General features: G+C 38.2%; 1 protein-coding gene across 12 annotated transcripts in view; it reads right to left on the reverse strand.

Annotated features, from left to right (window-relative positions):
• TRDN (triadin) overlaps window positions 1-13,795 on the reverse strand; it is a 244,997-nt gene that overhangs the window by 196,113 nt on the left and 35,089 nt on the right. For all 12 annotated transcript variants that reach the window (XM_074896244.1, XM_074896239.1, XM_074896247.1 and 9 more), the window contains one exon: window positions 5,575-5,784. In XM_074896244.1, coding sequence (XP_074752345.1) covers window positions 5,575-5,779 — 205 coding nt within the window. In that variant the 5' untranslated portion in view covers window positions 5,780-5,784. The remainder of the gene's footprint in view (window positions 1-5,574; window positions 5,785-13,795) is intronic.

Here is a 13,795-nt window from a genome sequence, read left to right on the forward strand (position 1 = left end):
CTTAGAAATAGGTAAGCTGTTTACTCATGCTTTGGATTGACACCTGTAAATACGGTAAAAATTGTATTTCAAAAGACTATAGTACTGTTTTAATAAGGTGAGCACAGCAAGGACCAACACCTTTCCTACAGCCCATTCTTTTGTTCTGTGGGAGATATTTTCTAGGGCTTTACATGTATGGAAAAACTTTTACCAATTATTTCAGTTTGGTGAAACTTCGAAACCCCTCTTGCAACAAGAAACAAAATTATTTGTTCCATTAAGTTTGCTGGTGCTTTAACCTAAGCCAGAAGTGTATTCTTTTTCCTGAAGAAGCGCAAAGGTATTATCAGCTTTAATACTAGTGCATATACTGTCATAAAATACAAGAATAAATATAAGTACACTCTTCTTTTTCAGTTCTTAAAAGTTTCCAGTGACCATAAGCCCAACAGAATGACTACAGTGTGATGATATTCCAGGAGAAAAATGGATGTATATATTCCAAAAAATGCTTATCTCACCATGCAAAAAAAGAAAATAAACCCAGTAGAATAGACATATTTTGCTGACTTCCACTTCTCTTAACAATGAAACAATCACTCTGCACCTAACAGGTTTTGCACTTTACAGTTTTAACACACAGAAGACTGGGAAAAAAATGTCCATGTGTCAACTGTTTGGAGTCCTGTTCTTTACTTTCATGTGTCTTTTTTCTCCAAAATACAGATGTTCATGTGAATATATGGTTCTTAATTTTTTGTTTGTTTGCTTTCCTCTCCTGGAGAATATTAATAGGTATATCATCTGACTACCCAGGGCCAGCCAAAAGCTTTCTGTGACTTGAAGACAGTAATAGAAGTGACCACAAGCTAAGGCAGAGAAACGGTGAATTCAGACTGTGTTAGTCAGAAGCTGGTGTGGAAGACCCCACAAGAATTTGGCCAGATGTTTTGCTATTAACTTAAGGAGAAAAAAAAAAATCATTAAAAAAAAAAAACCTGAGTGGAATCTCTGATGTTTCTTGTGGAGCTGGGAGCTCCATGCCTCCATGCCTTGTTAGTTCCCCATTCCTGTCATTGACAGTCATTACCTCCAGAGATCTGTCTTTGCTGCAAGTCTCTAAAAATCCTCTTTAATGGTTGAGCAAAATGAATTATCCACAACAAAGAGTCTGATCTTTTTTAATGAAAGTAGGCATGATAAAATGGCAAGCTCATCGTGCTCTGTGTGTGTTTTGTGTTTCCACTTAGATTATTTTGTGGATAGTTTTGCTTTTCATAGATTTGGTGAGGTTTCATTAGGTTTGATTTAGTCTAGCCTTTAGGTGATGGGCTAAATCACTATCAATTTACTCTGAATACTGAACACTCTGGATCTGAAATTAGGGTGGTGTTAATTAGCTGTAATTGGTCACAGAGATGGCAGAGAATTCTGAACACTTTATTAGTCCATTAGCAAATGTGGATTCCTGGGCAATCAATCTTTAGGACTAAAATAATCTTAAATTATTTAGTTACATTTACCAATTAAAATATATAATCCATTTATGTGTACAAGAAATGCATGAAATGCATTAATGAGTTATGAAGCCAATTAACAAGGTGTATTCTCTAACACAAAGGATGATAGTAAAAACAAACTGTTGCAAAGCACACATCAAAACAAAATCAATCTTTTTCTGCATTTCTGAAAATACTGAGAATGTATAAGAGACCTTCCAAGGCAGTATGCTACTTATTGCATATTCATATGCACTACATACTGCATGAGATTCATAATTTCTTATCTCAGGCTTTTGTAATGCTTGTCACCTTCATACCACATTAGAAATATTTCAGTCTTGTTTATAGTTGTATAATACAACATGATAGGAATGCAAGCTTTCATTTCTTTCCTCAAAGGAATGAACATAACACACTAAGGCAAAACACTGTAAAATTTAATTTCCTTCTTCTGGGTAGATAGAACAGGGGCAAATCTTTCAGCACTGATCCAATTCTTGTCTAATGCTTTCGTCAAAATCCGCTGCCAAAGCTGACTTGCAGATCCCGTGTCTGTTTTAACCTCTGAACAAACTGACACATAACCACCAAGTAGGCACAGCTTTATATGTGCAACCCATAACACAGGATCCTCCTGCAATATTTTATATCAAAACCAGCACCTCCTGAATACTACAAAGTACTATAGAATTTACAGTAATCATGTCCTGGATGTGGAAAATTAGACAAAATATATATTAAATCTTTCTATGAGTGGAGCTTGAATTTATGTAATCTAACTTCAGCTCCCTAAAACCTAAGTGTAATCCACCCTCAGGCTTCCTTGGTTCTTTTCAAACACTGAATAGACACAGCCCTCCAAAAAGTAGTTTACGACATCTGTTTTAGGATGAAACCAAACACCTCATTTTCCTATAGTTACTTCTGGGACAAATTCCATCTTATATAAGTTGTCAAAATTCCCAGACTTGATAGTTTACTTATAAAAGAGCATGAAGCCATAGTAATCAAGAAGAAAAATCTACAGAGGCAACATGAAGTGTATACTAATAAAACAATACATAAGAGCTAAAATACATATACTCATTATGCCTTTTGGGAATTATTTGCCTTTAAGATAATGAGAGCAAAATTGTTAATTGTTGAAATAAGAAAACAACGCTTGAGTTCAAGTCTAAAATAATCCCTACTCTGCTGATGGGTTGTACTTCTACTTAGCTCCATGAATTTCTGTGTAACTCATAATTTTGGGCATTACACTTTATTGGCCAGAGGCTAGTAGCTCAGTACTGTAATCTGGAGGACCAAATCCATATACATTCCTCAGTCACACAGTTCCCAGCCTGGTTTACTATGTGAACCTCCTCCTGTTTTCTGCTGCAGTCAGTCCTGTGAGGTACGGTCACTACTATTGACTGTGCTATGGAGACAGTAATTTCTGGCACAGAAACATAGTGGAAGTCTCTGGTGGGAGACTGTAGGTCAGAGTCCTCTGTCATCTTTGTAACTGCCCTTCAAAAAACTGCAGGCTGCTCCTAGGTCACCCTTCAGTTTCCTCTTCTCTAGAGTAGCCGAGTTCAGCTCTCTCAGCTTGCCTCATTCAAATGCCATGCATACTTTCTAAACTTGAACTTCATGGAACTTCAGGTAAAGAAATGGGAAAGAACTGCACTGACTTATGAAAGTCAAGTGCTTAAAGAAAATACACTGAATAGTCTGTGTTTTATAGATTAAAAAATATACAGTTGAATATAATTTCTTCAGAATCTTTCATTTACATTTGAAAATTACTAAAATATTTTTAATCATGCTTGCAAAAATAAATTTACAGCCCTGAAAATAAATATTCACTTTTTTAAAGCAGGTCTGCTTGTTCAAAGAAGTGTCAAACCCAAGAGAAAATATCACTGGGTTTTAGATTTAAGGAGTCACTTAAAAATATGCTCCAAATTCTACTTTCTGTAGGAAAAGATGGAATTTGCCTCCACTGGAGGCAAAGGGCCAAACTGTCATCTGGTGGTCCTATGCAAAATCTTCAACTTTTTCCATGGAATTTTTATAAATCGGTGGGTTTAACCTGGAAAAATCAGGCTGAGTAGGAATTCAGGAGTGGAAACCCAAGTGTCATAATAAGAGCTACATTGTCTTTGTTATATTTTTGTAAATACAGTAAACAGTCTAATAAATCCTGGTGTGAAGGAGCACATAAGTTCCTTCTCTTAACATTTCACCATTGAGACCTGATTGAAACGTTGCTTAATTAATCACTTAGGAACAGAAATATAATCGGAAAGGAAAAGAAGAAAAGGCATGAACTCAAAATACTAAAGTATCACCTCTCAGAGATCTCCACAAAATACAAACTCACTCTGCAGATTACATTTTATATTATTTTGTTTCTACAGCCTGGTCTGAAAATGTCAGTTTCCATCAACACTTGTGGGATTTAAGCTCATTTAACCAATACAACATGAACATCAGATTTCCGTCTGCTTAGAAAGTTTCCTTCAGTCTCCCTTAAAAATACAGATTCTCACTGCTTAGCATTATCCTGACTAGTATATTGAGCATGTGTGAGCTGACAACCAGTTCAGGAATTGCTTAGTTTAAGAGTTTAGTCTGAGTTATTCCCTGTTTCTTGACTGGTTATTGAAAACATATTAAGAACTTGACTGATTGGTTGATAGTTAATATGAAAAATTAAAAGCAGAATATTGTGGTTTCTCTCTTTCAGTTTATATCTATGTTGTAGCATTAAGTGTGTAGTGTCCAAACTGAAATCTGATGCCTGTTTTAGGATGATGGCTCAAAAGTAACTTTATGTTTTGCTGGGACTTAAGTGACTTCCTTCTGAAAACAAAGACAGATGAGAAGCAAAAAATTTAAGAGAGGTTTGTGATATGTTTTCTCCACATTTCAAATATCCATGTCATCCACTGATCCTGGATTGGTCAGGTTTTTTCAAGATCTATCTATGTCTCAAAAGCTTTTCATGTAAATCTTGAGGTCAATATTGATATATAGCAGGACAAAAATCTATGGATTATCAGTAAACTAATAAAGTCCAGGAAATTAACTTTGAGACATCAAGTCAATTTGTTTTGAATTAAAAGGCTGAAGTCTGAATTTCAATTCCTAGTTAATTATTGTGACAGATGTGATAACTTTAGAGCTGGAGTTCTTATTTAAGAAAGAAAAGGATCTTAATAATTTGTTTTCTGTTTCACATACATGTTTCTCAGTCATTATAGGCTCTGTACCTCACAAAAGTTTTACTGCCAAAGTGGCTTGCTGAACGTTACTCATCCTTTACAAACATAAGTGGTTAATTTATTTTATCTTTTATTATACATCATTGCCAGTTACAAGGCATAAAAATCAACTAGCAGTGAGGTAATTTCTGTTCCCCATTCTTTTCTTCCAGTTTCTCAACCACGATCACAGTCCTTGTACTACTCACTTCATTTTCATCTTTGCCCTCAGTAACCAATATTACCCCAAAATTTGATCTTGTTCAGTCAACTTGCCAAGTCTTGAACTAGGCTAAAATTATTGCCCTGTTGAACACAAGGATGTGACCTACCTGATATTAATAATCTGGTCCTCTGTGCATATGGTTTTTGAAGACTAATTTAGGATTAGCGAGTTTAGAAATGATCTTTTGCATTTTTCTTGTCATTGAACTCTGTAAGCTGATGTCAATATACAAGGCAACTATGAAAGACTTTGTATTTCAGAAAATGTGAATTAATAATTAATTTTATTTTTCTTGAAATAATTTTATATAGAAATCACAAAACAGAAATCTGACCATATATGCTTATATACTTACTATATTACTGTCAACACACACATTTTCGAAGATGAGGATGGGCTACAAAATGGAGAGATTTAAATTATAAAGATGTATGAACTGTAAACTAATATGTTCTGACATTTCTCACAGTATCTGCTCTCCTAGTAAACTCAGCAGAGACACTGTGCTGTCTCTAGGAAGGTGAGAGACGTGCATATTTACATAATACACATTCCTTAATAAATTTTTAAACTTTAATATACAAGATGTCAAACAGAATATGCTGAATTTTACCTGCAAAGGCTTTGTAATCCACCAAGTCAAACATTACAATAGCTACTGCTGACCAGGTAACAATCAGAGCAACAACAAGAAGCCATGCTGCTGGTGAGCTGAACGTTGTCACGAGGTCTTCCATAACTGATTTCTTGCCCACTTTCATGGATGATGAGGGAACGGATCCGTTCTTACCATCTATTATTGTCGTGGTTGTAGACATATGTCCTAGGAAAACAGTCAAAGCAGAGGAAATAGAATGTAACGCATGCAGCCTAAAAGTCAAGAATGTGAGCGGTTTGAAATTGCTCTGTAGTCAGAATATTTAAAATAAGTGTAAATATCACATTATTAGAGACAGGCTGTTGTGATTTCTGGAAGGAGATTTCTTGAACTGAAGCCTCTTTTAGTAAGCTTAATTTAGGAGCAAACCTGGTGAAATAGCTACAACCAGTCTCTTTGATTATAATATGACATTTTTTAGTCTGCCACAAACAGCTACAGACCTAGGAGAGTGATTGATGAAAGCATAAAATATTATTATGATTATTATCCTCCAAAGGACTGTCTTGTTACAGGCTGTAGGCCAGATTCTCAGGTGATGTGATTAAGTGTACTTCCATTGAATGTAATGGAGTTAATGCGTCTATGCCACTTGAGGTTTGACTGGATTTTGCTGTCAAGGACATGCATCAACGGCAATAGGAACGTATATACTCCATTTCATCTAACAGAAACACATCATTTTTTTATTTAATTACATGTCCAGTAGCCTTACAAGTTGCAAAGAGGATTGTAGCAGATTTTTAAATATCTTTGTCTGCAGTATTTTTCACTTAATGAAAGCATCTTCTAAGAAACAAGACTTACAGTTGCAGAGCAGACTTAATTCCAGAAAGCACAGATTTGGTACTAGAAGGCTGGTAGAAAGGTGAGTACATATGTTAACTTAGTAAACAGTTGATACACATTAAATGTTTAACAGACAGTTAACAGTATGACTTTTTCCTGGGGTATTAAGAAATGCTAATTCTGGACACAAACCAAAATGTGGTATTTGAAACCTGACCACGTTTGAAAGTTCTCAGGTTACACTTCTTTACAAAAGAAAGTCATAACGTAGACAATCTTGGTTGGTATTTGTTTTCCAATATATACAATAACTATAGTAAAAATATTCATAGCTTCCCAGTCAAAAACAGTAGAAGAGCACAGTGTCTCCACTTAGCTTACTTTACAGTATTTGCTTGTATGCTACTGTTAAAATATTCAACAATATGTTACATATGTTCCTGGTCTGGGTGATGATGTCAATGCTCCTAAATTAATGTCAGTGATTTCAAGAACCCTTGCCTACACAGAGATCTGACATTTCAAAGAATCAGATGATACTTAATTTGCTCATACCTTTGCTTCTCACCCTGAGACCACCTATCTTCTGTCACAGCAGATACAACCTATAAAACTGATAATTTTCTAGGATGATAGAAGTAAGGAAAGTGACGGAGCTGCTTTATACAAAGGTAAACAAATTTAGTTTCACTTTTCACATGGAAAATGCAAATATGCATTTGGAAACTATGACTAGAGCTAAGGTACAATGTTGTTGAAGACTTTCAGATATATGCCATTACAACACATATGTAACCTCTATTTGAAAATCATTAAACTGAGATCCTTAAAGATATAAATGAAGAAAGGGTTAGATCCTTGATATTACCCATAGGTACATATATTTATCCCTAAAAAAAAGATGGTATAACAGGTCTTCCAATCCTTATACTAAGGAATATTGGTTTCATTCCTTTTTCTGTAGAAAGTGAGATCAATACTCTAAAGTGATACTGAAATGACCTTTATGTATCTCACACATATCTGTAGAGCTGGGAAGGACAATATTGGTTTCAGAACTTCCCTAATTCTTAATCTGTCATATCCATAGGGTGTTCAGATTCATACCCTTAAACATTCTTTATTTCTTTTGTTTATTATGTAGTGTATTGCACTTTTGTGTACATCCTTTAGCTCTACCTTCTAAGCTTGCTTCTGCACAAGCATCCTGACACTGATCAGTGCCTTCCTTCAAACCCTGAAAAGCTGCTCTGCTACAGAGCAGTGCTGTATAAGCAGAAAAGATTGGCATATTACATGTTTTTGTTACTTATTTGAAATTGAGTCTTATTTATAGAATGTTTATTCTGCTTATGAATAATGTATATCCAGTAGGATAGAATTTATACACTTTATTTTAATATTATAAAAACATCAAAACTTACATTTCTCCAAACATAAACTTTATATCAAATATTTCACAGTAGGAGGAAAAATCTGCCAAGTAATAACTAGCAATAAAGATCATCTTCCTAAAGTCAAATTCAAAATCAATAGCATTTTGTTATCCTACTACATTCAAAATGAAAATAATTTGTGCATGCAACAAGTCATAAATGACATATTACTCATTTTTTCCCCTGGGGATATCAGTCAGAGTTTATGATGCGTAAGAGAGAATAGAAAGATACTGTCTCATCTTGACAAATCTGATTAGTACCACAGCATATCTCCAAGGACATACTAATGACAGATATTTGCACAGTTATAATACAAGCAATTAAAACATTATGTGTGTATATAGATATAGATTTATACATATAATTACTATTCAAAGGATCATTCCTGTAGGTTTGTTGCTATGTGAAAATAGTTCCTTCCTACTTAGTATACCTAACTTTTCAAATTCAGGCTACTATGTGCCGCCTTTGGTGGAGAAAATAGTTTCCCACAATTTATCAACCTGAGCAATGCCGCAGAGACAAAGCTCAGATATGCTACAAGGTTATCTATTGCATGCTTTTGGCTGCTGATATAGCTGAGTCAGATTTCCCCTTAAAAACTCAGAATGTTACACAATAAAATCACCACTGTAACATTCATTGAAGTGAGAGTGAACAGTTATTGACTCAAATTTGACTGGAAGTCAAGCTAAGAAAAATGCTGTTATACTGTTAGAGGTTTCCCATGCAGGTGCTTGCAGTATGATTCAGGTGCCTTTTATTATCTTCAACAGCTGTAGCCAGGTTGAGCCAAAGCACACCTAGAGTTTAACCTGGCTACAGCTGTTAAAGATAATAAAAAATGTTTCTATAAATTCATTAACAACAAAAGGAGGGATGCAGAGATAAACATGGTAACTAAGGATGAGGAAAAGGCTGAGGTGCTCACTGCCTACATTGCCTCAGTCTTTAGCAGTGGAACTGGCTGTTCCCTGCACACCCAGCCTCAGGAGCTGGGACATGAGGAGGGGGAGCGGACTGAGGTCAGCACAGTTGAAGAGGAGGTGGTCAGAGACCTGCTGCACCACTTGGATGCACACAAGTCTGTGGGACCAGCTGGGTTACACCCAAGGGTGCTGAGGGAGTTGGCAGATGTTCTCACCAAGTCACTGTCCATGATTTACCTGAAATCATGGCTAACTGGGGAGGTCCCGTTGGACCGGAGGGTGGCAAATGTGACACCCATCTACAAGAGAGGCAGAAAGAAGGATCCAGGAAACTATAGACCTGTCAGTCCGACCTCGGTGCCAGGGAAGGTCATGGAGCAGGTCATCTCAGGTACCATTAAAAGTCATATAATGGACAACCAGGGGGTCAGGCCCAGTCAGCATGGGTTTATGAAAGGCAGGTCCTGCCTGACAAACCTGATCTCCTTCTATGACAAGATGACCTGACTATTGGACGAGGGAAAGTCTGTGGATATTGTCTACCTGGATTTTTGAAAAGCATGCAACACAGTTCCCCATAGAATTCCCATAGAAAAACTGGCTGTCCATGGCCTGGATCAAACACTGGCTGGATGGACGGTCCCAGAGAGTGGTGGTCAATGGAGCTAAATCCAGCTGGTGGCCGGTCACAAGTGGTGTTCCTCAGGGCTCAGTGTTGGGACCATTTCTGTTTAACATCTTTATTGATGATCTTGATAAGGACATAGAGTGTATCATCAGTAAGTTCGCAGATGACACCAAGTTAAGCGGGAGTGTCGATCTGCATGAGGATAGGGAGGCTCTGCAGAGAGACTTGGATAGATTGGATCGGTGGGCCAGCGTTAACGGGATGAGCTTCAACAACGCCAAGTGCCAGGTCCTGCACTTGGGCCACAACAACCCCCTGCATGGCTACAGGCTTGGGGAGGTGTGGCTGGAGAGCTGTCTGGAAGAGAAGGATCTGGGGGTTCTCATTGACAAGTGGCTGAACATGAGCCAGCAGTGTGCCCAGGTGGCCAAGAAAGCCAATGGCATCCTGGCTTGTACTATTAGAAACAGTGTGACCAGCAGAAGTAGGGAGGTGATAGTCCCCCTGTACTCTGCACTGGTGAGGCCACACCTGGAGTATTGTGTCCAGTTTTGGGCATTTCAGTATGAGAGAGATATCCAGGTGCTGGAGCGAGTGCAGAGGAGGGCAATGAAGCTGGTGAAGGGCCTGGAGAATGAATCTTATGAGGATTGTGGTGGTTTAGGCCCTGCCGGGACAGGAGAGCATGTTGCTGTTGCCCCTCCCCCACCCTCAGCTGGTCAGGCTGGAAGTTAGGCACAAATCCGGGTTAAAATAAGAAGAAATTTAATACAACAGTGTGATAAACAATCTGAACAACAACAGTGGCAATGATAACAACAATAAACAGCAATAACAGTGAACAAGACAAACGATATACAGAGAAATACCGTAAATGGTCAGGGAACAAAGCCGACGCATGGGTCCTGCCACCAAAAAGCCAAAGAGAAAGTAAAATCAAAGTTTCCTGCCCCTGGACCTGATGTCATCATGATATGAATAACCCAGCTGGAGATCCCTTCCCCTTCTCTCTCTGCTGGGGAAACTTAACCCTATCCTAGTTGAACAAGGACATAATCTATTGAAGGAGCTGGGACTGTTTAGTTTGAGGAGGAGAAGGCTGAGGGGAGACCTCATCACTCTACAGCTACCTGAAAGGACATTTTTGGTCTCTTCTCACAGGTAGTTAGCAATAGAACAAGAGGGAATGGCTGTAAACTGCAACAGGGGAGGTTCAGACTGGACATTAGGAAAAAAATTTTCACAGACAGAATGGTCAGAGAGTGGAATAGGCTGCTCAGGGAGGTGGTGGAGTCACTATCCCTGGATGTGTTTAAGGGTTGTTTGAGTGAGATGTTGAGGAATATGGTGTAGGGGACAACTTTGTAGAATAAGGCTGATGGTTGGACTCGATGATCCCAAGGGTCTTTTCTAACCTGAATGATTCTGTGACTCTGTGAAAGGTCTCCAGTGTTGTTATAGATTTTTTACGATATCAGACACATCCTCATAGGACTGGCAGCATCATCTACCGGACAGTAACTTCTGAACAAACCCAGACAGGATGTCCTAAACCACTGAAAACAGAAATTAGATTTTTATGTGCCTAGATACTAATATAATCTAAATTGTCTGAAGGAGTTTAGCTGAGGACTCCTGAGGAAGACATTGTTTGCTACTACATAATCTCACATGGGGTGGATTGTGTATTGATATCACCATAATTTCATGACTCCAAAAAGAAGAGGCAATAACACCAAGATGATTGCCTTTCTCCCTACAACCATTCTGTTACTGCAGTACCCATGGTAATATCCTTATGCTTTTCCCTGCCTGTTCCTTGCTTTGCAGTGCCCAGGTGTTGTGTGTATTTCTGTCCATGTCCTACCAGTGCTACCATCCTCTCCAAACCTGCAGTGATGCTATTTAGACAGCTAGACCAGTAGAGTTAGAGGGGACCTACACATGGGCAATGTTTCCATCAGTTCAGCCAACACCAATTCTCCTTTTTCTTAGCAATGTGCCAGTTATGCAGAACTCCTGCTCAAAAGGTCAGTGGGACTTCAGGTGTCCAGAGGGGGAGTAAGAAAGGCATTTTTGTTGCTTTGAAATCACCTGATGGAGCCTATTGAATTTTGGATTGTCAAGGGCCAATAAGCAACAGGTTAAAATCAGACTCCTGAACTTCAGGCATCCTTGCCACCCATATAATACACATATTCTCTCCCAAGACAAACTTCACTGTCTGTATTACAGCCAACCAGAATCCAAGTCAGTTTACTTTAGATGAACACTGCAGTGGATCAGAAGATTCATGAGCAGCTCAGTTGTCCCTGTTTTGGAGGAGGCAACATCCATCAAAGGAGTGGAGGGTGCAACTGAAGGCTGTTACAATTTCAGCCATCCAATTTTAATCCACCACCAAATGTCTGCTAGCACCTCCTGGCACTTTGGGTTGTGATTGCTATTGATTTTCAATGAGGATGGGAACGTTAAAAAAGTTATATATATATTTCTATAAAAAGATTACTCTGGGGATATTTACCTCTGACTCAACATCACAATTTCTCATGCACACAGAACTATCCCATCAGGTCACAAATGTCACCTTTACATCAACAGATTGATTTGCTAAATTCCAAACAGCTAAAACTCTGAGATTCTTGCTATTCCTCTGGTTTCAGAGTTGTCACTTAGGATACAACCTGAAGACCTATAGGGTCTCGTAAGTATAAATAAACCTTGACAATTGGTGACAACTTTGAGGAGAACAGTGTGATTTTCAGAGTCCAGAGTGAGCTTGTAGTCCTGGCAGTTTAGACAAAATATCCTTTGTATTTGTGAGTTGAGCTCTCCTTTAGGCATAATAAGTATAGTAGTCCATGATTAAGGATGGGCAGGTGATTTTACAGTTTAACAGCTATAACTTTCACTACCCCAGAAGAAAAACAAAACCAAACAAAAAATCCAAACCAAAACAAAAAATACCCCTTCTCCATTCAGACTCAATCAAATGTAAAATAGTAATTTTCTGTATTTATGTTATTCCATAGTTATTTAATGTATAACAGTCCTTGGTCTGTCAATAGTAAAAAAAATATTTAATGTGCAATGCCTTTTTAAAGCTGGGCATATTAAAAACAGACGGCTAGTCATGCTACTAAAAAAAAAAAAAAAAAAAGTTTGTTCCTTTTTAAATAATAATATTGTTGCTAGGGCAATTCAGTTGGGATGTGAGAAGCCTCCGTGCAGTCTGCTCTAAATGAAAGAGCTGGAAGGTTTTGACTTGTCTGTTCCACTCCCCAGACGAACACTCCAATAAATAGGCTATAGAGTATTCCAGATTCAGATCATTAATGGCTCCTGTTCGACCTATTCCACTTCACTTGGAATATTTAAATACTAATTAAGAGAGTAGAAAAGAGAAAGCATGACTGTATAAATCAACACTGTATGCTAAAGCACCAGCTTGAGCCTTGGGCTTTAACCTGGTGACCTTATCAATCCATGACTGTTGCGATCATGCAGGCAGGAGTCTCAGCCTACAGTAAGGAGGGTACTGCAGGGAAAAGAGGACAAGGCACTAGAACCCTTCAGTGAAAGACTGGGCAATATGTATATATGATAATATTCTACATTTTTCCAGGCCCACCACATCACCCTTAGCAAGTCCACAAACTTCTGCATCTCTCTCAGTAATCACCCTTTTCTCACATGGGGAAAATGCTTTCTACCTCAGGAAAAGACTATACCTATGCCTGTTGTTCAGGCGATACTTATGCCTGACTGTGGCATCCTCCTCTTTTCATGTCTCTGCTATGGTTTCTGCAGTCTTGGTTTATACAAATGGAAAGTAGAAGACAGAATTTCTGCTGTGGTTAATAGTAGCTTGCAATAAGATACCAGTAACAATATGCTTTCCTGATGCGCTCTGCTGACTTTTGTCCAGAAAGCTTTTCCTTCATCATAAATATGTCGCCAATTTCCTAAGACTTCCATAGGCACATGGAGCTGAAAACCCTTCACTGGACTCAAGTTTTTGGTCTCCTTTATACATTTATGTGGAAATGAAATGCTGAGCAAAGAGAGACCCTCAGAAACCACTGTACACACCTGAACAGAGAACACCATCTTATCTGGCCAGCACCAGAAGCCAGGAGATACAGGTACTGGATGATGAGTAACAGAGTGCAGAACAGCACAGAAAATGAAAAGCAAGAGGAATTCAGCTGGGAAAAAACCTTTTGCTCTCCTCCAAGTGCTGCTAAAGCATGTGATTACAGTGGATTTAAAATCACTTACTATGGAGGATCTGTAGTCCTGGTAACATTCAATAGGTTAGGAAGCTAGGAAGATCCACTAATATGGATCATGTTTTCTATGGGTAATATAAAGTCAAGACTCTTCCTAAC

This window comes from Athene noctua, chromosome 1, assembly GCF_965140245.1.
Source record: "Athene noctua chromosome 1, bAthNoc1.hap1.1, whole genome shotgun sequence".
NCBI lineage: Eukaryota > Metazoa > Chordata > Aves > Strigiformes > Strigidae > Athene > Athene noctua.